The 28,000-nt window shown below is 37.5% G+C and overlaps 2 protein-coding genes across 3 annotated transcripts in view; one reads left to right on the forward strand and one right to left on the reverse strand.

Moving 5' to 3' along the window:
- LOC139758691 (uncharacterized) overlaps positions 1-11,312 on the forward strand; it is a 161,887-nt gene extending 150,575 nt beyond the window's left edge. Inside the window, 4 exon segments of the mRNA XM_071680322.1 lie at positions 289-460; positions 882-974; positions 2,854-3,031; positions 4,149-11,312. Coding sequence (XP_071536423.1) covers positions 289-460; positions 882-974; positions 2,854-3,031; positions 4,149-5,211 — 1,506 coding nt within the window. The 3' untranslated portion in view covers positions 5,212-11,312.
- Rad1 (Radiation insensitive 1) lies at positions 318-27,972 on the reverse strand. 2 transcript variants are annotated; one of them, XR_011714909.1, is made up of 8 exons: positions 27,774-27,972; positions 25,871-25,969; positions 24,532-24,683; positions 19,820-19,905; positions 17,245-17,393; positions 16,097-16,306; positions 14,267-14,409; positions 318-457 (listed from the first exon to the last, which is right to left on the reverse strand). XR_011714909.1 is itself a non-coding variant. In XM_071680323.1 (7 exons), exons 1-7 carry the CDS (start codon positions 27,882-27,884, stop codon positions 14,380-14,382), a joined length of 837 nt encoding a protein of 278 aa, XP_071536424.1. In that variant the 5' UTR covers positions 27,885-27,972; the 3' UTR covers positions 11,366-14,379. The 2 variants fall into 2 exon arrangements, 1 of the variants encoding a protein (XP_071536424.1); XM_071680323.1 differs by lacking the exon at positions 318-457 and having other exon boundaries at positions 11,366-14,409.
- Between the last annotated feature and the right edge of the window lie 28 nt (positions 27,973-28,000).

Below are 28,000 nucleotides of genomic sequence, written 5' to 3' on the forward strand. Positions count from 1 at the left end.
GTGAGGTACCTCCAGGATGAACATAAAAATTAATTAATGATTGGCAGCAGTGACTTTAACCATCCATAAACGTCTTATGCCTCAATATTTATAATTCTGCTGTAAGAGTTTGGATGAGAGTACTGGTGTTAGAAATATACTTATTGACACTATGAGAGGATTTTAATCATCAGTAGGTTTACATGGGTAAAGGGCATTTGATTAATGTTGACTTGCTTAACCAAATCGCTCAGAATGGTGCTCTCATACAAAGACAGTTAACATCAGGGTTACTTTTAACACCCACAGGTAGAGACAATAGGTGATGCTTACATGGTTGTGGGAGGAGTACCCAAAAGGATTGATGATCATGCTTCCCAGATAGCTACCATGGCATTGGACCTTCTGCATCTTTCTGGCAAGTTCAGGATCAGGCACCTCCATAACATTCCACTCATGCTCAGAATTGGCATTCATACTGGTGAGAAATGTGTAAATTAGTATTCACACTCGAGTATTACACCCAATAACTGTTTGTAAGAACTGTTTACAATGAGTAGTTATACAGCAGAAAATATGATCATCTGTCATGATGGCAAGAAATGTTTATGGTTGACAGTTACACAACTGAGAAGCCTTTATGGTCATTTGTAACACCTGTGAGAAAGCTTTAGTAACCACACATATAAGGGAGTATTATGTATAAAGTCAAAGTGGCAGCAGTAATTGTCATTATAATGATAAATGTTATTTGATTACCTTAGTGAGAAATAGTCATTGGCAACAAATGTTGGATGTATATGTTATTAGGACGTATCAGGACATATTAGGACTCCTTAATGGTTTTAGAAATATTTTGCCATACCCATTTACAGTGCTTGTGACCACCATACACTCCACAGGTCCCTGTTGTGCAGGCGTGGTAGGGATGACGATGCCAAGGTATTGTCTCTTTGGTGATACAGTCAATACTGCCTCCAGGATGGAGTCTACAGGTGAGAATTACAGCTGTGTATATTGTTGTTCCTCCTCCACTTGTGTGATAAAGAAAGTTGCAGATAGATACAATATTTTATGAACAAGAGAGGACAAAGTAGACATTTTTATTTCAAGGCAATTAAAAGTAAACTTTTAAAACTGGTAAGTTCATTTATGTTTCTGTGCTGGGATGAGTACATTTATCAACATAGTTAAGGAGAAATACACTCATTAATACAGCTGTTTATAGCTATATCTGTTTTCATTGCTGAGACTTGCATCAGTTTCTGCAACTTGTTTCCATTGCTGAGCAGATTTACACCAATGATTCTGTAGTTGCTGATAGCTACACTTGTTCCCATGGTTTAGGAGAGTTACATGTATTACAGAGCTTGATGTTTGTGCCACATATGATAGGTACATTTTTGTCTTTTCTCATGCGAGAGATGTACCACCAAGTGCCTAAAACAGCAGAAAGGTACACCTATGTTTGCAACAGCATGTATAACAGCATGTCAAAAGTTGAGGAGAGGAACTCCTCCAATTCACAGAGGAAGAAAGCTGCTCCTATGTGTCTGCAGTAGAAAAACTTTTGTATCTGCAGTGAAGGAAAGCATCTCCATCCTTATCATTGATATACCTCTTGTGTACTGGCAACTGAGAAGAAATATACTTTTCTGCAGCTAGGGAAGGTAAACTTATGTGTCTCCCTGAATGAAGGTGCATCTGTGTTTATACCACTGAGTGGTAAACTTTTAACTTTGTAACTGAGGAGAGGTACACCTGAAACTATATAACTGAAAAGTACACTTTTGTCTACTGTAACTGAGGAGATATTATAGTTGTTTCTACTACAGGGAAGAGGTACAAGTGTCTAATGTTCTGGATATACAGCCGTTTCTTCAATTGAGGAGAGATGCAGTTGTTTCTACGGCTGATAAGAGGTACACCTGTGCTTACAGTTAGAGGAGAGATATGCTTGCTTCTTTAACACAGGTACAGTTGAGGAGAGATCTGCCTATTTCTGTACCTAAAAAGTGATACAGTTGTTTCTACAACTGAGAAGTACTTAAATGGGTTTCAACGATTGAGGGGGCACACTTTTCATTCATGAAGGAGGAAGAATTATATTGGTGTTTGATCATTGATGGGGAGACATTTCTCCACAAATAAAAAAGAAATATACTCTCTGACAAATGAGATCAGATTACATCGTGAGAGAAGAGTCACCTTTGCGAGGCTGTATCATCATCATTTGACAAAAGAAAGTACAGTCTTGTCAAATAACTTATAACTATAAAGGAGTACAAAGTATCTATGTATCTGGATAAAGGGTCTAGGGTTGTTTAATAATGAGATAATAACAATAATTATAATACTCATAAGAAGTACTTATCTCTCCATGTGCAAGCAAAAATTTGTCTCTACTGAGATCAGAAGTAAACTCTTCCCAAAAGTTGGGAGCTATACTTTTCCCTCCCCATGAGGAGAGGTGTATGTTTAAGGCCATTTCATAAATGGTAATATCACCCAGTTATTTTTGCTGTAAGGATGTTTTGCTTCAGTATCTCCATATTATTTACAGATAATGAAAATTCCTCATTATCACAGTAATGAGTTACCTGCATTATTTAGTAGTAGCTGGTATGGTTGTCCAGTACCACAACCACTATTAAGCTTGTCTGTGTGAAGTTCTGTTATATACACTGGTGCCTCCTTTACTGACCACTTAAAGATGTCACATCAGAAAACACCATTCTAGGCTCATTTTGAAAAAATATATGTATGAAGTTAAAAGAAAATTTGTTCTGCTTTTTTATATCATTTATCTCACAGATTTCCATGGCAATATTTCTTTTGATTGATGCATACAGTAAAGTTGTCCTGTCCTTACAGGTTCTCCCTGGTGTATTCATGTAAGCGAGAAGACTTGGTCAGTGCTGCGGGAAGTAGGTGGATACCACCTGGAATACCGTGGCCTCACCAAGCTCAAGGGTAAAGGGGAGATGAATACCTATTGGCTTCTTGGCAAGGATGGCTTTAAGAAGGAACTACCGGTACCGCCAGAGATAGGGTTAGTTTTATGGTTGTGCATTGGCTGCTGGTCCTCTTAAGCCATACATTATAGCTAGGTTAAAAGTCATGGCTGAATTGGAGATCAAGGATATTCCAGAGAATATAGCTAAATCAGATGGTAATAGAGTCAGGGCTTAGCCAAGAGTTATAGTTTACTCAAAGATCAGGAATGAATCAAACTTTGGCCAGTACAGGCTAGGTCAAGGCTGAGTCAAGGGTATGAGTGATGATTGGAACAGAGGTTTCGAATAGATGATGGTTCACTGTCATGGCAGGGTTGGGGATTAGGGTTGAATAAGAGAGCTCCTGACCAAGTCAGGGATCATGAAAGTATGGTACGAATGGATTTGGCATTGAGGCACTGAAGTTTGGAAAAAAAAAATATTTTGTAGAATTAAAATAGGAAAATTTAGAACTACCTAATTTTTCATTTTCAAAGAAAGAAGTAATTCTGAATTTTCTATTTATTCATTTACTAATGGTTCCTTTCTCTACCCATGCCTTCTCTCATTATCAGATATACTCAAAGGTAGGTTACTGCTACCCCCTCTGATGAATTGAGCAAGGTGCTTTTTTTATTTTAGAATTCTCTGTCGCATCATCAAGGTAAGCACTACTCTTTATTACATTGGATAGTCACTATTATCTCAGGTAAATGTGATAAAGTTACTGTTAAAGTCAGTTTTCCTTCCTGAAACTGTTAGGTTCACCACTTCCCTTCTTATAAACCCAAGAATTACTCTAACCCATAGTACACTAGTTAAGGCAATCACTTTTCAAGTACATCATGTAAGATTATTCCACCTCTTCTGCATAAGGTAAAGTTACATCTTTCTCCTTCCCATGTTGTACATCTAGTACACTAAGTAGATCCTAGAATGCTATGCATAGAATGTATACATTATTATGTTATAGTCTCCACTAACATGAATTAGAATTACTTTTAAGTTTTAGGAACAGAAATCCTCTGAGGCATTATTTCATTTGTAGCTTAATGCAGTCATTTGTTCATTAGTGCTGTTGTCTGAAGCTGTGAAGAGTACCAGTAGCATGATAAAAGAGTGGTATAAGTTTAGAATACCATTTTCCAGTAATATTAGGATGTTCTGTGGCAGGCTGGATGAGGAACTGATGCGTCTGGGTCGTCAGCACTACATGGCCCGCCGAGACTCCACAGTAGACTCCCTCCCCAGTATCAAGGGTTTAAGCTGTATACAGACTGCAAAGTTGCAGAACGACTCAGTGGAGGCTTCTGTTAGTGAAGTGATGGAGGAAGATGTGCCCAACAGCTCTGGTGATGTTAAGGAGATTATGTTCAACCTCCAGCATCAGATTTTAGAGACTGACAACATCCCGAAACAAGAACCTGAAGGGGAGGAATCTGCTTGCTCGAAAGCTGTGGTGTCTAATGGAAGGACTTGTTTGGTGGCTCCATGTTTAGTAGTTAAGGAAACTAAAAGTTTCAAAGATGATAGCTCAAGTACAAAGCCAGGATCAAAAAGTAATTGTGTTAAAAGCAAAGGTGAGAATACAGTATCAAAGGAACTTTGTGATAGTGTTGTTGTGCCAAAAATCAATTCAAAAGACAAGTGGGAAGGTCACCAGCTGAGCAGACATTCTTGTGCTACTTCCAGATCTCCATTGCCTCCTGCACCTACCATTCAGGAGAACCATGTAGACTGTGTAATTGAAATAGAGTTGCAGGGAGGACTGGTAATTACCAAAACCCCTGGGGATTTCAATGGTGCCATCAGGGGTCATTCCACACCAAGTACAGGTCACAGGGTAGTCCCCAAAAGCAATTCTGGGGGTAGAAATTGTGTATCACAGGAGGACAGTGTTGAACCTGCATCTCGAGCCCCTAACTTCTCCCTGGGACCAAGGAGGGAGTCATGTAGAGGACCCAGCATGCCTCGCACCGTCTCTCCACCCTTACTGTGCCACAACAAGGTCTTCCCACAACATGGCGTGGCATCACCTGTCAGAGACCACACTAGGTCTGTCAGCAGTCATGTAGGGTCTTGGGGCCATGACCTTCACCAAGCTCTGCTGCAGCACCAGCAACAGCAGGAGATGGGAGAGTCATGTCCCACTGCTTTGCGAGGTGTTACAGCTGAGTGCCAGGTACATCCACACTCACAGGATCCGCCATCACCTACAGAGTCCACCATGTTGTGACCCTCAGTACCACAAGATGTTACCCTTACATCTTCCTACGTTTCCCTATGCATCAGTTTATGTCCTCCATATGTTTTGACAAATTTTATCATCACTTTTTATTTTCCAAAAAAACTTTAGCCAACCGCAGGGCATATCACCAAACATACTTTAACCCATCTGTCAATAATCACTCCACTCATAGCCCTGTACTCCAAGATCACCTTTTTCAAATCATGCTCCTGGCTCATTTTTCACTCACCAGATCTTAAACAAATTTCCCCTTTTCCTCTTCTTTAACTCATTTTTGCAAGTGCTACCTTTATTCCCTTCCATCCCACCATTTTCCATTAATAATGATACCTACATTGCACTTTCATATCATCATTTTCCCTGTATAGTGCTACCTACTCTTTTCCTATTTTATTCTTATCATTTTCCCTACCCCCATTTTCCTCCTGCCAGTTTCCCTTTCCATTCAGGGCTTGTAAAGGGTAGGGTGAAGCAATCTTTCAGACAGTATCTTCTTTCATATTTAATCATAATCTAAGAATAAATTTATCCAAGCCACCGATTTCATTGGACAATTAAAGAAACAAAGTTAATAGAATAGCATTTCTTTTAGAGAAATTCACATATTAAAATTTCATTATTTTTTTGTTTTTATATTATTCTGTTATTATACTTAATCGCTGTTTCCTACGTCAATGGGGTAGCACCAGGAAACAGACAAAGAATGGCCCATCCACTCGAAATACATGTATATATACATAAATGCCCAGATATGCACATATATATACATAACATATACATACACAGACATATACATATATACACATGTACATATTCATACTTGCTTGCCTTCAATCCATTCCTGGTGCCACCCTGCCCCACAGGAAACAGCATCACTGACATTACTTAGGAAAATGTATTTGGGACATAGCTTTCAGGGAAGTAAAATTTACCACTACCCTGTTGGAATTTATGAAACAGATTCATCTGTTAACAAAAAGCCCTGTCTTCTCCTCCTCCATTTCATGAATCCCCTATTCCTTCCTTTCTCATTCTTCAGTAATATATTCTGCCCAACTGTGGGCTCTACCTCCCTACTGGCCATCCCACAGCATTCTTTGATTTGTGCATCAAGTTCCCAGAGCAGTTCATGGTGGAGGACCATTTCATGTGTTCACATACATGGAGACCACTTCACAGTCCTCACGCTATCACTAATTTGGCCAGCCTGGGAACACAGTACTCCGAGTTGGGTGAAGGATTGTCAACCATTCTCAGACACACACAAGGGATGCCATTTAGGCATATTTGCATCGTTACAGTCGCAAGTAAGCACTTAATCGTTGTTTACACCAGACTGGAGAATGTGAAGTCTCCTGGTAAGTAAGTTTCATTGGCTTATGCTTTCCCTTCCCATATTGACTATTTTTACATTTAATATATGTTTTCACTCCCTAAATAATACTATTTTTACAATAAACCATTATTTCACATTTCCCAGACTAACTGTTTTGATGCTTTACCGTCCTTTGAATAAGTTTACACTAACCTCACTTTTCCTGTACTATACAATGAATATTTTTATATTAAGCAATTTTCTAACTTTCTTAACAGTAATTTTTATACATGCAGCACAACATCTACAACCCACATATAACAAGTGAAACTTACAGAGTATCTTCATTCTCTACCCTTCTAAGTTTTAAGTTTCTGTTACCTCTCCAACTTCTGTATTTGATTCATCTGTGATTTTCCATGTCATGTTTAAGAACTAGAATTAGGGGCTTAAATACAGAGTTGTAGCTGTATTCACGTTGACCCATTTATATTAAGACTCTGTATGTATTGAGGATGTTTAGGCATGTGGTTGCCAGTTATGATGTACTCTTTGCTGTGGGTTTTTCAGCTCTGTTCAGAAAAAACGAGCTTCTTCAAACGTCCAGTCCATTGCACAACATTTAGTATTTCATACCTCAAGTAGTGATAATTACTAATTTCAGATTACGTAATAAGCATGTAATTTCTTTATTAGAGATGAGAGATTATTTTGTTGAACCAGCAGATATATTTCATTTCTTAATTGCAATTCATAAATGGAGATATCTCAAGCAGACCCAATTTGCATCGTGCTAATGATTAAATAAGGGAGTAAGTTTCAAGTCATGGATCTTATGATCAAAGTTGTTTTGAAGTGGCAAGTAAACAGGTTGTTGCTTTGATGTAAGCTAGGTTTCCTGTTCAAATCTCTTGAAAAGTACAAGTTTCTTGAAGGTTTCAGTAATATATCATTTTTAAAGCCATACTTATTTCTATTTAAAGACAGGAATAAGATTTAGCAAACATTTTTTTCTTTTCGACTAATGACTACATTATTCCTATTTCACTATGTGGAAATTGTTTTCTGATAATTTAATTGATAAAGGCCGTCATGTGGCAAACTTCGGAAAGATTTTGTCACACTTCACCCATGAAACTGTACACATTTTTTTTTCTTTTTTCTCTCAAAAATTAAACCTTCATATCATGGTTACATATTTTCTGAAGGGAACTGCAAATTCATGATTTAGTGGTTTTTAAATATAATGAAACTGCATTGACAAAGCAGAAATACAGTTAACCAGTCTGTTCTCCAAAACCCAGCTTATCTCTATCATTTGCAACACTTTAGTCTGAATTAGTGGCAGGGTGGTGCATGCTTGGTTGTTATTGGTCTTCACACTATATAAATATTTACAATTTATTTGAGGAATTTTGCAGGTTTGGCATAGGAATGATTACTCAGATGTTCCAAATTAACCACCAGGTAGTTTCAAGCTGTGAATGTGGCCAAAGAAATTACCTTGACATGGTTACACTACTGGTTATTGTGGGAAAAACTCCAGTTCCTCCTAAAGAAATATTTATGGCAATTAACACCTTTTCTAATGTCTTGGTTAGCAAACATTTTGAAACTTAACTGTTGTTAATAGTGATCTGCAGGAATGCCTTGATAAATTACAAGGTTCCATACAAGTAAACTTCTTGCATAATATTATTAGATAGAAAAATGGGTTTAAGTTCTCAACATCTGTAAACACTAAAAGAATTAGTTTAGTATTACTGAAATGTTGCAAATAATTTATATTATTATACATCTAAAACTCTTTAATTAAAGACAGGGTTTTATGAATGTAGTAGCTGCACTATTCTGGGAGTGACACGAGTTTCAACCGACAGAGACTGTTAGTGGTGGCAGACCTAAGGATATTGTTTGGGGTAAAAGGTTAGTGGAATGGTTTTGCTTGAATAACTTAAGAGATGATGAACATGACAGTAGAATAACACTGACATTTAGGGTTCATTTTCTGAAAAAATTAGTTTTAAAAAACAAGGATGAAGGACTCCTTGGTAGCATGGATCCTATCATCATCTAGCTAATTGATCAGTGCTTTGTTATGTAGGTTGAACTGTTGGGTAAACCTTTCTAGCCACCTGCCACTAGGGTTAAGTTCATCTGATAAGAGTTTGTTTCCTTCATAAACCAAAGTTTAATGAATCAGTAAAGCTTTTTTCCATCATCATGAAAGTTGATAGTGGCACCATTTGCAGTGATCTTCAGAGTAACAATGTTGGGCTTTTTCCATATTTTCATGCTTTGCCACCTTATTTACCTGTCTAGAATCCTTAGAAACAGAAGTGTAAATTCTTTCTACAAACACAACTCTTAGTTGTGAAGAAAGCAATGAAGACATTTGTCTGATAACCATGCGAGACAACCAAACTGCACATTTTTTCTGCAGTCTTGCTGACAGCTGCAAATTCTTTCAGACATGAAACATCTAGCTGGCAAGTTTACTTGTTCAGCTTAACTGCATATTATACATTTCACTGGATGTGGTAACTCCCCAGAGTAGGCAGCTCTGTTAAACAAAGGAATTTATTCCAGAATTGTTTCTAATAGATTAACTTGGTGACATCAGTTTCTTAAATCACTTCATATGTCCTCAGTTGTGCATGACTCTCCGATGTTACCAAGTCAACTCACTCCCAAGTTTACTAGCCAATATTTGTTTAGTGTATTTTCTATCACTTAATCATGTCAGGCTTTTCCTGTTGTTAGAGTCACCACAGGTGATTTATTCAGGGTTTTAATGATTCTTATATGTAGATTCAGTTAAATTTGTATTAGTAGCCCAAGATAAGTTTAAAGTAGCCATAAGCTATTACTGGAAATTTAATGGTCAGGAAAGAATTATCCCTTGGTATGAACTTAAAGACTGGAGAGCTATGACTGGTCCTCCATATTCTTGGAGATATTGTTTCTCCAGATTGCTGGCAAACAGAGGTAATAGACTGTTTCATAAGTCATGTGATAAAATAGGCTGATGATCCTTTGTGACCAAAATAGATTCATAAGGTCCTGGACTAAAAAAGACAGGTTCATGGTGTTCCATGCATATAGAAGCTGTTGACTGAATCTGGTTAATAAGAGGTAGTTAACTGTCAGGCTAATAAATTTTTTTGCACAAGTTCTTAGGTAGATAAGTTTTTGTTGATGGTGCCTTGTGTTACTACAATTCTGATCAAGTGTTAGGTAAGTTAAGACTTTAATTGCAGTATTAGTTACTAAAGACTTGATTGACTAAAGTCCAGGACAGTAAAAACTGGTGGAACATCTACATTACTAAAATCGTGATTCATTAGGTATTGGATAATTAACATTGCTTACCAGGTTCTGGGTAACTAAGACTAGCTTCCTGAGCCTAGGTAACTATGACTAGCTTGACAGGTTCTAGTTAATTAGTGCCTAAGACTGGCTTGCTTAGTTTTGGGGAACTAAGATCAGTTCACCAGAAACCCAAAACATTAACACTGGCTTAGCGGGTCTTAAGGTAGTTAAACGTGGCTTACCAAGTCCTAAGACTTTTTTGCTTGGCCTTTGGTAAGGAAGGCTGCCTCACAAGGTCTTCAGTTCTTACAAAGCTGCAGTCTTTGGTAAATGGCGACCTTTCAGAAATCTTTGGGGTTTATTAGTCTCTCTCAGCATGACTACATTTGAACCAAGAATTGCTATCATTTTATATCTTTTGTCTTTAGACTGGAACTACTATAGCTGTTTGAGATACTGCATTACCATTCAAGGTCTTGGGTTTGATCATGGGATACATGAAAAGTATATTAAGTATTTTTACCCTGAATACTGCACAAATCTCTTTCAGGTAGTCCCATTCCTGATTCTTCCAGTTCCTTAGTATTTCAAGTTCTTTTACATTCTATTCCTTTCTCAACCACATTATTCCTGGTCTCTTATTTCTTGCTCCATTCTCTTTCCATTGCCATTCGTAAAAAAATTTCTTGACTTTTCCTTTCATCTCAATCTTTATTCCTTCTCCCCTGCATGTTTCTCATTTAAATAGTATAATTTTACTTTGACAAATCCATATCAAAATGTAGTTGAAAAAGTAGATAAGTGTTTACAATTTCCATGGAGATTTGTAGTAACTTGTTTAGGGGCTGGTAGCAAGTAGGTCCATACAGATGCCACTTATAAAGGGTAACTAGCTGGACACTCCGAGCTTGACTACACAATTTTTCCTTCTTTAGAGATGCAATCAAAACTTAGCCTAGGATGGTAGAAACATAACTGTGTGTGTGTTTGTGTGAATGTTTGTGTTTGAATGACAGGGAGATCAGTGTCTTTGACAGTCTTTTTATGTGTATCTCATATTCTTTGGAGGAAATAGATATGGTTAATCTTATCTCAGGCCCTTGTTTCTTGACCACAGAGTAGATGGCCTAAAGTCATAAAGCCAAGTCAGAGGACAGAAGTCAAGATGGTTTGTACGCAAAACTGGAGTGTAATTTTGCTAAAAAATAAAAGAAACATGTATTACTTGTGTGTGTGCATGTGTGTGAGTGTTGAGTGCACAGTGTAGTTATATGTATGCCATCAAACTACTGCAGGGTGCTCTGTTTTACATTAGCTCTACATTTACTCTCTCAAGGAACCTTCCTCTAAGATGTGCCAGACTACAGAGCTCAACAATACAGTTTAATACACTTGCTTCCTTTGGGCTTAAGAATATACTCTGTACTCCTTTTTCATCAAATGAACGAAATGTAGTGCACATGGAAAATGAAACTTTTAAAGATCATACATTGGAGATTATGAAATTAGTGGAAGTTTGCTCAAACATATTTTAATGTTCACTCATAATAGGGACTTAAAAAAGCTATATTAATTTTCATGAAACCATTTTCTTAGTGTTGTCTTGCAGTCCCTAATTTTACTACAGTACAAAATGCACCCAAAATCCATAAATAAAAGTTTGAGCAAATAATATGTGAGAAAAGAGCTAAAGTTTATGGAAGGCATGACAGGCAATAGTAGACTGATGGAATCGAGGAATTTAGGAGAGTGCTAATTAAATTGCATGCGACAAATGAGGTGTCTGTAAATAGTTACAACTATTTTTTTATTTGAAATAACTGTTGTATAGATTATGTACAAAAAACTTTTGTCATATTAAAAATAAATTTTATAGTGCTGTTTCTGTTAACAGCCATGCTGTTTTGTTGACAGCTAAAGTATATTCACCAAAGGTCCTCTGAAAATATGAAGTGAAAGTTTTTCCCTCTTTATTTAAAAAGGGCATCTGATACCTGATTATAAATATTACCAAAACATATGTGTACTACACCTGTGCACAACACCTATGACTGTAGAGGAGTAATTACGAAGGGAACAAGAAGAAAGGATGATAAACCAGGTTTTTGTGTGTACATTGTTTTACAGCTATGGCCTGGAGATACACTTGGCCAAGACACTCATGGATACATCTGAACACTTGTAATGTAGTCTCATTACAAGACTGCACAGACAACTTTAGAAGTATGAACAAGAATGTACAGCCTTGTTCAACCTCTTTTAAAAAGTAGGAAGTGTCTTGCTTAAATAAGAGTATATCTCTTGGACATGGACTTAATCATCTTTGGGTTGTTTTAAAATCATGAGTCTGTACTCTAAATATAACTAGTATGTAGGGTCTGACCTCTAAATATCACTTGGCTTCCACCATTGCAAAGCTATATTGTCTTATCTCAATTCTAAGTGAGCATATGTGAATAAGGGTTTGTATGACCACTGAGGCAACTTTCTGGAGATACATTTGGGTCTGACCAATAATTTTCATATACTGTTCTAGCAATATTTTAGGGGAAGCCCTTTAAGTCTGATAAGGAGAGCCCAAGTGTTACTTCGATGTCTTCTGCCTGTGTCTCCCACGTAATCAACAAGTCTGTGATCCAAACACAATAATATTTTCTTAAGAGCTAATATTATATGAAAAAGTTGTGTGTTAATAAATGAGAGGTGTATTAATTCTTTTTTGTGCATTATCCTATGAAAGATTTTGTAATGCTTGTTCTATTTTCCTTTAAAAATAATCCTATTTTATTTACCCCTGGGAAAATTTCATTAAAGTCATACATGTGGTTAAAGCATATCAGTCATAATTCAAAAGCTACAAGACATGAATAATCTATGTTTGTATGATGAATCCTCAGAGAGCATTACTGTACTCCAGCTGATTGTGGTTACATTATGAGTGAAGAGTCACCTTTAGCAAGATTATCAAAATGCAATCCTGTCAAACAACTACTCACTCCAAAGGAATCCATCTTTTCCCTGCCACTGATTGTGGTGCTGCAGGGGTAGCTAAGGTGTCCTGAGGTTCCAATTTTTTTTTTTTTTCATACTTATTCAGTGTTTCTTGTGTTAGCAATGTAGTGTCAAGAACATACAAAGAAAGGCTGCATTTGCTCACATCCACCCTCTAGCTGTCATGTGTAATGCAAGCAAACCACAGCTCCCTATAAACAAACTGGCTCAACAATCCTTTCCATGGTTCTCCAAGTAGCCTCATATGCCCTGGTTTAGTACATTGACAGTATGTAGACCCCTGTAAACCTCAAAACTCCAATTCACTCCATCCTGTACATGCCTTTCACTCTCCTGCATTTAGGCCCCTAGCACTCAAAATTTTTTTCACTTCATCCTCCAATCTCCAGTTTGGTCTCCCCTTCTCCTTATCCCTTCCACTTCTGACATATATTTTCTCTTTGTCAACCTCTCAATATCTCCTTATGTTCAAACCATTTCAGCACACCCTTTTTGACCCTCTCAACCACACTCTTTTTATTATCACACCTCTCCCTTACCTTATTATTACTGTCTTGGGTAAACAATGGAAAAGTCTGTGGCCTGGATGTGAATAGGGAGCTGTGGTTTCAGTGCATTACATATGACAGCTAGAGACCGAGTAAGAGCGAATGAAGACCTTTTTTGGTCTGTTTTCCTGGCATTACCTCACTGATGCAGGGGTAGGCAATGCTGTTTCCTGTGAGGCAGGGTGGTGCTAGCAATGGATGAAGGATTGGGGAGAAAGAATATTTCCCACATATTCCCTGCGTGTTGTAAAAGGCAACTAAAAGGGGAGGGAGTGGGAGGCTGGAAATCCTTCCCTCCAGTTTTGACTTTTCCAAAAGAAGGAACAGAGAGTGGACCAAGTGAGGTTTTTCCCTCTTAGGTTCAGTCCTGTTCTTAACGCTACCTCGCTAATGCAGGAAATGGCGAATATGTATGAAAAAAAAAAAAAATATATATATATACATATATATATATATATATATACATTTAAAAAATTAAAAGATACAGAGGATGTACGTGTCAGAAAAGGAGAGCCCAAACTGGAGAAGGAAAGATGAAGTAAATTGCAAAGAAGTGGTATACTGGGGTTGACATGCTATCAATGGACTGAACATCTAGAAAATGGTGCTACCAAACTCAATCTTTGGCAAGGCTGTACCTTTTTCAGATGATTTAATGGTACAATCTTTTCAAAGAACTTCTCACCTCAAAGGAGAACATATGTCCTTGCTAATGAGTGTAGCACAACCTTAAGTTGCAGGAGCATCTGGAAAAGGGGTATAGGGATAACATCAGGACCCTTTCTGGAAAGGGATCCTCAGGCAATAGATTAATAATATTACATTTACAAAACTCAATTTCAAATTTCAGGCCTACTGTGCTCTTTGAAGACTTCTCTCTCCAAAAATTCAGTCCACTGTGTAAACATCTGAAGCCTCAGTAGAGCAAAACTTCAAGATGATCATATGCTGGGAGAGTGGGCTATGCGCTCAGTCATTCAGCTCCTCATCTGGACAACACTGCAAAAAGAAACAAATATAATAATAATAAAGATATTCTTAATGTCTTAAAAACAAGAATGACAGTCTCTTAAAAATCATATATTTCCTTTAAGGTTCTCACATTAGTGGCTTACAAAATATATCTTTTGTCTTCCTCTGCAATTCAGGTAGCTGGCATTATCGGACTCTGCCAGCTTGTGCTTATACCATGAGTGAAAAGTCACCTTCAGTGAAGTTCTTTCACAGGAGAAAAACTCATCAAATATTTCCTCACTCCAAATGAGTACTTCTCACTACTGACTGTAGCATAACCTGGAAGGTATTCGAGCTGCAAGAGGGGTTCAAGTGGCTAAAGGAGTTGGACATGGGAAAAGGGACTTTTTTTTTTAGTAAAAATAATTTCAGCCATAAATACATTCATGCATACATAGTGTGCTTATAACCTCTAGTTAAAAGTTTTTGTGTACTAAATCTATGCTATGCAGAAGGAAAGAAGTTAGTTAATTATCGTATAAAAACAAAGTTTCAACCATTTTCATCAATATTCAGATATGCTATATATACAAGTATGCATGGAGTACTTATAACCAGCTGTTAAGAGTTTTCATGTAAAAAATCTTCCCTATGCATGTGGGAGTTAGTAATAATATCATAAAAGCACAAGAACAGTTTCCTTCACCCATTTTCCTCCCTATTCAAATATGATTTACATAGATCACAGATGTTAACGTTCTTTTCCCAAAACATAAAAAATCTACTAATAGTTTAACATTTTATATAAAAAAAAAATGTGCATGAAGTAACTTTATATGGCATATCAAAGTTGACCAGCCTATCACATGGCAAAGAAGAAAATGTAATACTTTTTCATACAGAACTTTGTTGATCAACGTGGAATGATAGCCGAGTGGTCTGAACTTAAGGATGTTGGTTCCAGTATTGATCATGCTTACTTTTGAAGGCATGATTCCAGTTCACTCAACTGTAAGAGGTACCTTTTCCACATAACTGAAGATGATTGGATATAATGCCCTTGTACACTGTAAGCTTCCCATTCTCCTATACAGTTACAATAAACTTAAGATGGTTAACATAAAACAAGGAAGCATTGAGTATATCCCACTTATAAAGCTGTATCAGTTTACTGTAGGTGTTCATTTCATTGTATCTCCCTTACCAATGGCACCTCAGCTCAAACAAGAACACCATAATAACTACAACATATCACATAAAATATTATATACACTAGAGAAAAAATAAATAAATATGAGAGCAAGAACAAGTAACTTGCTGCCTACCCCAAGAGTCCCTTCTATCTTTATCAAACTCCCACATCACTCAGGTAGGACCAAAGGTTATAAAGTGTGGTGATGCTGTGAGTGTGTCTGTGCAGGGCAAAGTAATAGTAATTGTTTGGCGTCTTCACCATGGTAGAGGCATATGGGCACCAAGGGTTCATGAATGTGTTGAATCAGCATTTGTAGTAAAGCATGGATATGTGATTTCCAAAGATTAAATGGAAAAGTATGACATTTTTGTTTCTTTGTGTTTGTGCTTATATACAAACAAATAAGAGTGAATAAAATCAATACCTTTCCATCCTTTTTCATAAAAATGAATTATGAAGTGTCAATTCTTTCTGACTCAAGGTTTTACATAATAAACTGACTAATACTGCTACTGCCACAGCAGGTTTAATACTCACAAAAATTTCCACAAAACAGATGTGATTATCCTCAGTTTTAATCATGAACTGGAGGCACAAAAATCCTCGATCATCTGTCCTTACTGACACTTTCTGTGCCACTGAGAGAGGCTTGATTGAGGGCCGAAGTAATGCTAACTTATAGCGCTGGGTCGTAGTCTGGGTGCAAGAAAAGTTTTCCACCATATCACTATCTCTAGGAATGTCTGTCTGAAAAAGAAAAGTATGCAAAGTCAGAGATAACATGAACCTGTTTTTAAGCTGTGCTTTAAATGGACTAAATTATCTTTCTTAAAGCAATTTTGTAAAAAAATTCCAGCGTAGAAAAAATGCATGAACCAAAAGATTACCTATCTTATCAAAATGGTAACAGAAATGAAATTAATAAATAGATACTACAATGTTTCCAATTTGATTCAAATAAACACAGCAACAGCACTTCCCAACCTTGCTTCCACACAGGAAATATCTATGCATTTGGTTTCAGTGCAAAAATCTATCTTTAAAGCATAAATGAAATTTTTTCTGTACTTACATAGTATAAGGAGACTAAACCAGTGACCTCTCGGTAAAGGGCATCAAAGGCCCCATAAAATACAATATCAATCTATTTAACAATAGTCACCTTAATGATCAGCTCTTAGACATTCACTAAACATGAGCAAAATTTGCTTAAACAGTTCTATCTTGCACTGGCTCCATGCTTAGCATCCAACTAACCAGTTGGTTCCTTAGCCTAACATGCTTTGTATGTATCCTTTACTCTTACATATGCTTCTTTTGTAACAAAAAATGGAGAATCTGATGAACATCCAATAAATGCTTCCTCAACCAACATGGAGGATCTATAAGTTAATGTCAGAGTTATACCATAGCTATTAAAAATGTAAGAGTCCCTTTATTTTTCAATGGGAAGCAATATCTGATTTGCACACCCTCTAAACCTTCAGCATTATACCAAGGCCATATTAGGTATGCTGGCTCAATTTTTTTGTACATATCACTAACATTTTTTTTTTTCATTTTTAAACCAGAAAATCTTAATATTTTTTTCTTTGTCCATATTGTTAAACAACACATTACAGGCAAAAGTAAAATTTGTTCAAAGCTGCAAAAAGGAAAAGAAAGACGTAGCTGGTTTAACTTACATGATTTATTCCATAGCTGCCAAAGGTAGAGAGACGGAAGTGAGGCGCATCAGGTGACATGAAAATCTCAAGCACATCACTTGACATGTCAAGCTCAGAGAACACTTCTTTTAGACACTCTGACCGCATGATCACCTTGTTTACCACACCTGGAAGCAAGGACACAATGTAATCAAATCTAAAAAGAAAAGAAAGAAAGCATGAATGTAATTTGATTAAATAGAAATGTACTGGAGAAAGAACAAACAGTAATCTGGTTAGTCTCCAAGTGCAACCAGACTCCGCTTGTATAAGGTTACACTGCGAGCTACCTCTGGCGAGGTCATATCACCAATGGATGAAAAGGAATACAATCTCCTTTGGGAACTTCTCCAAATGAGTCCATCATTCCCCTGCTTCTGATCATAGTACAAACCCAAAGCAGCAGGAGCTCCAAAAGAGGGGTCCTGGGATTATAAAACTAATAAAAAATTAAGGATGGTGTAACCATTTGAAAAATTCAAAAGAAAGTAGTGTGAAAGAATATGAAATTAATAAAATTACAAGTACACTTACAGACCTGCTATCCCTTTTTCTCTCCTTAAAAAAAAATTATGCTCCAGCTGCCGCTTCACAAGATAATTTAAAATAATGTTAAAACCTAAAATTCCATAAAATAACCAAATTATGAGGTATTCAATAACATTTAAGGCCACAATACTGCAGTACGTCAAACAGTTATACCCTAGGACCAGTTCGTATGGTACCATATATCAATGGTCAAGGCTCCTGGAAGGTGTGCAGTATTCTCTTCCATACTGAGAAAATACAATTTTCCACCAGAGGCATTTTTCATTCTCAACTCTGTTCTTGTAATTCCCAATGATCTTCGTCTTCTCCTCAGGCCAGGAATGTATCATACTCCAGAATAATCATGTACATACCAAAAACTTATCTGATAATACTACATATGCATCTGCACATTTGGCATGGGTATTTGTTTTTTTTTTTTTTTTTTTTTTTTTTTTTTTTTTTGCTGTCTCCCGCGTTTGCGAGGTAGCGCAAGGAAACAGACAAAAGAAATGGCCCAACCCACCCCCATACACATGTATATACATACGTCCACACACGCAAATATACATACCTACACAGCTTTCCATGGTTTACCCCAGACGCTTCACATGCCCCGATTCAATCCACTGACAGCACGTCAACCCCGGTATACCACATCGCTCCAATTCACTCTATTCCTTGCCCTCCTTTCACCCTCCTGCATGTTCAGGCCCCGATCACACAAAATCTTTTTCACTCCATCTTTCCACCTCCAATTTGGTCTCCCTCTTCTCCTCGTTCCCTCCACCTCCGACACATATATCCTCTTGGTCAATCTTTCCTCACTCATTCTCTCCATGTGCCCAAACCATTTCAAAACACCCTCTTCTGCTCTCTCAACCACACTCTTTTATTTCCACACATCTCTCTTACCCTTACGTTACTTACTCGATCAAACCACCTCACACCACACATTGTCCTCAAACATCTCATTTCCAGCACATCCATCCTCCTGCGCACAACTCTATCCATAGCCCATGCCTCACAACCATGCAACATTGTTGGAACCACTATTCCTTCAAACATACCCATTTTTGCTTTCCGAGATAATGTTCTCGACTTCCACACATTCTTCAAGGCTCCCAGAATTTTCGCCCCCTCCCCCACCCTATTTGTTGATAAGGATATTAAAAAAAAAAAAAAAAAAGCCTAACCTAACCGAAATTCAGCAAGCTAATTAGAGTATGAATGAGAATGTAACTAAGCCACTACTTATAAAGGAAGACACACCATACAATGATTAGTGACACCTCAGAAAAGCATTACAGATCTTTAAAAAGTATCACAATAGTCATTCAGAAAAAAAGAAACAAAAATATCGAACGTCATCTTAATGGTAAGGATGAAACTTAAGAGAGTATATTTCTGAAAGATGGAGAGTACATGGAAGTGGGAAATTGGAGTGATCTTAAAGTGATAAAAAGGCTCATATCTGCAGAACTGTGGTTTCTGTGCATTACACATGACAGCTAAAGAATGAATGTGAGCAAATGCAACCTTTCTTCGACTTTCTGGCACTACGTCACTTATGCAGAAAACAAACCTTTCTTCGACTGTTTCTGGCACTACGTCACTTGTGCAGAAAACACTGATCTAGTATAAAAAAATCTGTGCTAATCAAAAGCAGTGTATTGTGAATATCCCATTACAAATCAAGCCTCATGGTACTGGTATTGAAAATGGGCATGTTTTAAAGTTAATGAGCTTAAAAAACCAACAACAGCAAACTGGAGAAAATTAGGATAAGAATTCCTTCAGTGTAACAAATCATCAAAGAAAGTCAGACTTGATGCTGAACACTCGGTAAGCAATCCCTACACAGCTTGTCAAGTCACGAAATTCTGTTTAAGTTATCAGCAATGACAACATTCTTGAATGGTTGACTGGCTGTCAACCCTAATACAGTCAAGCAGTAAAAATACATTGTCACACTATATCCATATTTCATTTCAGTAGAGATACAGAGTCAGGATTAAATTATTACCTGCATTACAAAAGTTGAAATCCAAGGTATCATCAGCCTCCTGTGTTTGTATACTACAATCTGTCAGAACTCCAGCTTCCTCCAGCCTGAAAGCAATCAAAATTATCAAATGTGGCATTCTGTACAAAAACGCAGAGAACACTTTTTATCAGGAAATAACTGATGAAAAAAATCAGTAAAATCAATCTGAAAGACACCCCACTGCATATCACATCATTTATCAATCTAACCATTAACAAAAACAGTATTCAGTTTACCAAATCATACAGCATTTAGGCAGAGCAGTAAAAATTCTACAGAACAATAAGAAAGGAAATGAAGCATTTGTGGATTTAGAAAAGGCATACACTTAACATAAACACACTCTGAATAGCTTAGACTATCTAGAGTATATAAAATATTTCTTAATGCTCTTCAGAGCTTTCATAGTGGAAGAGATGTTTGTGCAATAGTAATGGTGGTATAAGTGAGTGATGTGAAATAAATGTGGGAGAGTGCCATTGCTGTACAATGTCACCATGGTTTTTCAGTCTTTTTTTCACTGATGGGGAATTTGGCTTAGAGATTGTGTAAAAAAAAAAAAAAGTGTGGGGGTGAGGTATGGTAGTTAGTGACAAGCTTGTATAATATAGATGATACTCTGCTGTTTGCCGAGAGTGAAGAGGAGTTGCAGAAAGCTGTATGTGTCTTTCATGATTGTGCGTAAGCATAGGCAATTGAAGGTAAGTGCATGTAAAAGTAAAGTAATGGCGTCTGAAAGGACGGAGAGTGAAAGTATAGATCTTGCAAAACCCTACAGAGCAGAAGAAAGTGTACTAAACTGTTTTACAGATTTGCGGGGAGAAAGACTGGAAGAAGTGACAGAATTTAAGTATTTGGGAACTATCTTGAATAAGTTTGGTGATATGGATGGAGAGATAAAGAAGAGGTTACGAGAGTCACTGTGTCTCCTATCAGAATAATGAAGGGTAGAAGCCTAAGTATGGAAGTGAAGAAAGGGACAGCATTATTCCTCCTAACCCTGACCAATGCAGCTGATGGAATGAGTGACACATGTCAAAAATCCAGGCTGGAATGAAGAAAAGAATAAAGGGATGTATGAGAAATTTGGAATGGCAGGGAACGCAAAGAGAATAATTTGTGGAGTGGAGTGGGTGAGACATAATACTTTAAGATGGTTTGGGCACATGAAAAAATGCAGATGGGGAGTTTACAAATAGAGTGTATGATTAAAGAGGCTGTTGTGAGAGGAAGACCACCAGTGACATGAGAAAATGGACTGGAAGAGTACTGTAGGGAGAGAAATGGGGAAGAATGTATGGAATGGTGTATGCAACAAGCATGTCAAGACAGGGATAAGTGGAGACTTTCATCACCATGGCCACCCCCTTAATGGGAGTTCCCATAGGGAACATCAGAGACATAAATAGATGAGGGAATTACATGATATGAGAGCAAGGTGGGCTGACTGCTGAACTATGGTAGTACATAATGAAAGTTGCTTAAGTTGTATGATCAAAACAATGCAGCTCTGATACCTGGATAAAAAGAGTTAGCTAGCATGGTGGGTCACTGATGAGGTGTGTAAGATGAGGGTGCTAAATGTAAATTTAAAGTAAGAATCTTGTTTTTTAATTCGCCTTACTAATAATTAAGGTATCTGAGATGGAAAGTCTAAAGATATCTTGGCAGAGAAAGTGGTTCCTCACAGTAGAGCTGAAGATGCATTGAAGGCCGTGGAGGATGGGACTAAATCAAGTAGACAGCATGCAAGAGGCATGAATAGGGAAGTGGACTCCTATGTATGGATGTTTGACCTTAGTTTTTCAAAGTCAGTATAGGTAAGAAAGACGAGCATAGAGTTTGAATGGTGTTAAAAAAGATAAGCACTGTGAAGAAATCTTTATGGACAGATGTACAAAATGTGAAGGGAATGATTTTTGGTCATGAACAACTGAGATGGCTGAGTGTGAGAATAGTACAAGAGTGAAAAATTAATGAATCCCTATAATAGTGTAGTATCCCATGTTCACTGTAGCACACTGGTCTTCATCTGATGATGCGTACATGTGACCCAAAAGGCTACACGCACTTGAACCACCTTATGTAAGCAGAAATTGAGTCAATAATAACAGACAGATACAGAGTCGATGAAACTAATTCATATGAATTCTGATAGCAACATGCACAAATTCCATGTTACCATTCCAGCTGAGCTTCATTATACAGCTAACACTTCAGATAAATTGTTGGTAAAGGTTCTGTATTACAAGTTCTACTCAGCTAAATAAGTTATTACACAATGTTGCTGGCTCATCACAAACATGCCAAAGCTTTGTTGCTGTCTGCTTTCCTTTATATACATAACGTGTCAACACTGCTGTGTAATTAGACCTTCACCAGTTTATCCTTATAATTTACTCCTTTACACTTCTCTTGACATTGTAGCAGTATGCCCCACACTCTCTACAAATAATTCTTTCTAAGCAATTCCTACTTTAATATATATATTACCAAAAATCTTATCCCCTGAGCAACAAACAGCTTATCCACTAACAGTTATCCATGAAGGCATACCATATGAGAAATTGTAAGTAATAACTCTGCAGATGTCACCTCTATCAGCCGTAAGTCTTGCAACATTGATTCATTTTCTCAACTAATATTCACTATGTTATCCTATCTAATGGCCTGTCAGACTCTTTACAGCTGATCCCCCTTTACCCTCATAACATTCATACCCTACTTATATCTGTACGTATAAAAAGACAAGGTATTAAGAATATATGGTGTGGGAGGCAAGTTGTTAGAAGCAGTGAAAAGTTTTTATCGAGGATGTAAGGCATGTGTACGTGTAGGAAGAGAGGAAAGTGATTGGTTCTCAGTGAATGTAGGTTTGCGGCAGGGGTGTGTGATGTCTCCATGGTTGTTTAATTTGTTTATGGATGGGGTTGTTAGGGAGGTAAATGCCAGAGTCCTGGAAAGAGGGGCAAGTATGAAGTCTGTTGGGGATGAGAGAGCTTGGGAAGTGAGTCAGTTGTTGTTCGCTGATGATACAGCGCTGGTGGCTGATTCATGTGAGAAACTGCAGAAGCTGGTGACTGAGTTTGGTAAAGTGTGTGGAAGAAGAAAGTTAAGAGTAAATGTGAATAAGAGCAAGGTTATTAGGTACAGTAGGGGTGAGGGTCAAGTCAATTGGGAGGTGAGTTTGAATGGAGAAAAACTGGAGGAAGTGAAGTGTTTTAGATATCTGGGAGTGGATCTGTCAGCGGATGGAACCATGGAAGCGGAAGTGGATCATAGGGTGGGGGAGGGGGCGAAAATTTTGGGAGCCTTGAAAAATGTGTGGAAGTCGAGAACATTATCTCGGAAAGCAAAAATGGGTATGTTTGAAGGAATAGTGGTTCCAACAATGTTGTATGGTTGCGAGGCGTGGGCTATGGATAGAGATGTGCGCAGGAGGATGGATGTGCTGGAAATGAGATGTTTGAGGACAATGTGTGGTGTGAGGTGGTTTGATCGAGTAAGTAACGTAAGGGTAAGAGAGATGTGTGGAAATAAAAAGAGCGTGGTTGAGAGAGCAGAAGAAGGTGTTTTGAAATGGTTTGGGCACATGGAGAGAATGAGTGAGGAAAGATTGACCAAGAGGATATATGTGTCGGAGGTGGAGGGAACGAGGAGAAGAGGGAGACCAAATTGGAGGTGGAAAGATGGAGTGAAAAAGATTTTGTGTGATCGGGGCCTGAATATGCAGGAGGGTGAAAGGAGGGCAAGGAATAGAGTGAATTGGAGCGATGTGGTATACAGGGGTTGACGTGCTCTCAGTGGATTGAATCAAGGCATGTGAAGCGTCTGGGGTAAACCATGGAAGGCTGTGTAGGTATGTATATTTGCGTGTGTGGATGTATGTACATGTGTATGGGGGGGGGGGGGCATTTCTTTCGTCTGTTTCCTTGCGCTACCTCGCAAACGCGGGAGACAGCGACAAAGTATGAAAAAAAAAAAAAATAAAAAATAAAAAGACAAGTTAGTTGGGATGTAACTTTAAATGGAGAAAAATTTGATGATGTGAAGTGTTTAAGATATCTGGGAGTGAACTTGGCAGTGAATGTAACCATGGAATCTGAAGTGAGTCATTGGGTGAGGGAGGGGCAAAGGTTCTGGGAGCAATGAAGAATGTGTGGAAAGAGAACGTTATCTTGAAGAGCAAAATTGGGAATGTTTGAAGGAATAGTAGTTCCAACAATATCATATGGTTGCAAGGCATGAGCAAAAGATAGGGTTGTATGGAGGAGGGTGGATGCGTTGGAAATGAAATGTTTTATGTGGTGTGAGGTGGTTTGATCAAGTAAGTGATGAATGGGTGAGAGATTTGTGGGAATAAAAAGAAAGTGATTGAGAGAGCAGAAGAGGGTGTGTTGAAATGATTTGGACATATGAAGAGAATGAGTTAGGAAAAGTTGACAAAGAGGATATACGTGTCAGAGGTGGAGGAAACGAGGAGAAGTGGGAGACCAAATTGGAGGTGGAAAGATGAAGTGAAAAAGATTTTGAGCGATCGGGGCCTGAACATGCAGGAGGGTGAAAAGCATGCATGGAATAGAGTGAATTGGAACAATGTGGTATACTGTGGTCGACATGCTGTGAATGGACTGAACCAGGGCATGTAAATAAGGCTGATATAGCATTTAAGAATTAACTGTTACACGTACAGCAGGATGAGAGGTGACCCGTAACCCCCATAACACATTTTGAGAGCTGGTGTCACCCCAGGTGTGGTGCTGCCTCCAAAGATATTTAAGCACTCAACTAATACATTCAAGTTGACCTTGAATGTTACAACTTCTTCCTGGATTTCATATTCCTGAAAATGGAAATTCTTAAGTTTAAAAAAAATTACACCATTAGTGTCTCAACAGTACAAGCCCAACAACATGCCTACTCAAATGCACTTAACTTTCTATGTAGCAAGGGAGATGTCAACTGTCAGAACAACCCCTCCACCCCTCACTCTTTTTTTAATTTTCTTAAGATCTGACCTTACAAACAATGCAGATCCAAGGCAGTAGCACTTTTCAGCTTATAGTTTAGTTGTATAAAAATAAAGTATCAATAAATATCTAATGAGGATGTGGATTTTTGCTTTACTTCACATCTAATTCTCATCTAACTACCCTATCAACTATATGAAGACACAAAAGCTTATTGAATACATGCTTTCATAAACCAAGTCAGGCCTATTGAATTTCACAGATGCATGCATATATCTTTCAACAGACCACAGCTAGATGGCTTTTATGTTAAATCCTTTGCAAACAATGATCTATTCAAATTATTCCACATCAATCTACTAGAGCACCACACCATACTCATCTATAAGTCTGTTCTTACCTTTATCCACTTTCTTCATTTTCAACTGCTATAATTCATCTCTTTAAGAACACACCTTTTGCTCATTTCCTCCACATGTATTGAGTAGTCAGTATTCTAACTCTTACAGTTTACAATGAATTACACATCCACTTCTCCAAAAACTAGTTTCAACCACTAGTACTTTACAAACATTCTACATATACTCTCTTCTGCCAAACCTGACCATATCAAACAGCTGACTTTTTCTTTTAAAAATTTTCTTTACAATCATGCTACCCTACTTGTCTCACTTTTCAATCTACAGTGAATGTACAACTGAAATATTTCATTGTTTGTAACTTCCACCTCTGGATGCCTAATGCAATTCACACAACAATCATACCTTTATGTATATTCTATGATAATACATAAAGCACGACAAGAGCATGAAGGGAATTGTCACACTGTTCTCCAAGCCCTTACAAGATATTATCTTCCTCACTTAATCCCAAGCATCATAGGCTACTTACCCCTCAGCCAAACCGTGATTTGATTACTTGTAACCATAGGGAGTTCTTTTCTTTCCTCTAATGTAACCATCACAGAATTATTTCCTTCCCTTTATCCCAACTTCCCATGGGGAAAAAAAAATGAACACAGTTCATGGACAAAAACCAACCAAACATTTGCTCAACTAACCTGGAATATATCTGACTGGATGAAAGCATTAGCCTGAACACATTTTGCCTCTTCCACTGTCACCTTCAATCCATTTCTACTTCCAAACACTGTGGCCATCTGTTGCAGAACCAGGAATATCAGGTTAAGTAATTTTTTAATCATAAAACTATACATCCATGCTAAAAAAATTTAGCTACATACTCTTACCCTCACCTGGAAGACAAGAAAGTCTGAGAGGCTAAGCAATTAAACTAAAATAATATACCCTGGGATGTGGTTTCCTCAGTTAAACCTTAACATTTTACCAAACCTAGGTTAAGAAGTGAAGGTTCCATGATGAACCAGCGTGAAAGTTTATCCATTAACTACATGACCTATAATGAGCTGGAGAAGTGTGAATATGGACAATGCCTTAACTTTTTTGTTGCAGCATTAAACATATACAAATTCCCTGTATTTTGATTCATATTTTCATATCTTTTGGTTTATAATGGGAGTTTCTCTGGTCTCCTTCAAGCTGATGTACCATCACATGTTTACCAAATGGCGTCCCAGCTTCGTCTCTTTGACGTATATCAACTGACTGTTATATTTCTCTCATGTCTCTCCTGATGATGTGATTATTACACGAGAGTGCACTTGGGAACTTATCGTGTTTCATTTTCCCCGTGGACTCATAGGAATGTCTTGATCACACGCGAAATTGTGATCCTTTCCATTATATAATTTATATATATATATATATATTAATCATTTTCTTATATAATTTATATATATATATATATATATATATATATATATATATATTAATCATTTTCCTTTTCCATAAATATTCGCCATTTCCCACATTAGCACAGTAACGTTAAGATCAGAGAACTGAGCCTTAGAGATAATATCCTCACTTAGCCCCCTTCTACGTCCCTTCCTTCGGAAAATTAAAAAACGGGAATGGATGATTTCCAACCCCCACTCCCACATATATATATATATATATATATATATATATATATATATATATATATATATATATATATATATATAAATGTGTGTGTGTGTGAGCAGATGTGTCTTTCTTCATGTTTCCTTGCACTACCTCCTTAACTTGGGAGACCCAAATGAAATAAAAGAAAAAAGCTACACATTGCTACTAGATCTGGATATCTCTGGCTAGTAATTTTGATGTGTTGCTTAACAAGAGCCGAGAGAATACAATGAGAGTTGCAGAGCACGGAGAATTACATTTCACTAGACAAGATAGATAAGGTCACAATACTGAGGGTTATGTATAACAAGGAAATGGTTGGTAGCAGAATATGCCAATATTACATATGCCTGCTGCTTGGACCTTATAGCCACTTGTTCTGTCATCCATTTACTGACATCTAGTGCCATTCACACAGTATTTAATCATGGGTAAGATATACTTAGGTCAGACTTTTAAACATAATTCTTGATTGTTACCATGCTTAGGTGACATTTCCACGCTCTTAAATTTTCAATGTGTATTACCTACTTTTACATTAATGAACCACATAGTTTACCCGATATAACTATTATCACGTTAATAAATATCACTCAATATCACATAATGCTCAAAACCAAGCTCTACAACGGTTATTGTACTCTCTAAACATCTCATTACCCATGAAAATCCAAATCACTAAATATTCAAAACGTCCAGCCATGCGGAGCTGGACTGATGAATTATCAGATGGAATCCTTTAGGATTACTTTTGATCAAATCAAAATATCTTCAGCCAAAGAACTGTATGAAAATAGTCTGTCACACAGATGCTTCGATAAGCAACAGCCTGACACAGTTAAATACCAGTTGGTCCAAAACAATTTTACTACACGATGTGCCGGCCATGAGCACATGCCAAGGTCTTCCTCCCATCAACACATGGACTTAAATACTCACATCTCGGAAGTTGACAGCTTTGAGGAGTTGCAGTATATTCTTGGCATTATCAATTTTGGCCACCAACTGGTAATTCTCAGGCTCTTCACCTGGCTGCGAGGAAAGAGACATTTTAATAGTGGTATTTACATCTCGGCCAAAGTTAAACTTCCCTGATTACTGTCCAGCCGGATCATCCACACGTGGATCCGACCCAGATCCACGAACGATGGAGAATATGGACTATT

The sequence above is a fragment of the Panulirus ornatus genome, chromosome 31 (genome assembly GCF_036320965.1).
Source record: "Panulirus ornatus isolate Po-2019 chromosome 31, ASM3632096v1, whole genome shotgun sequence".
NCBI lineage: Eukaryota > Metazoa > Arthropoda > Malacostraca > Decapoda > Palinuridae > Panulirus > Panulirus ornatus.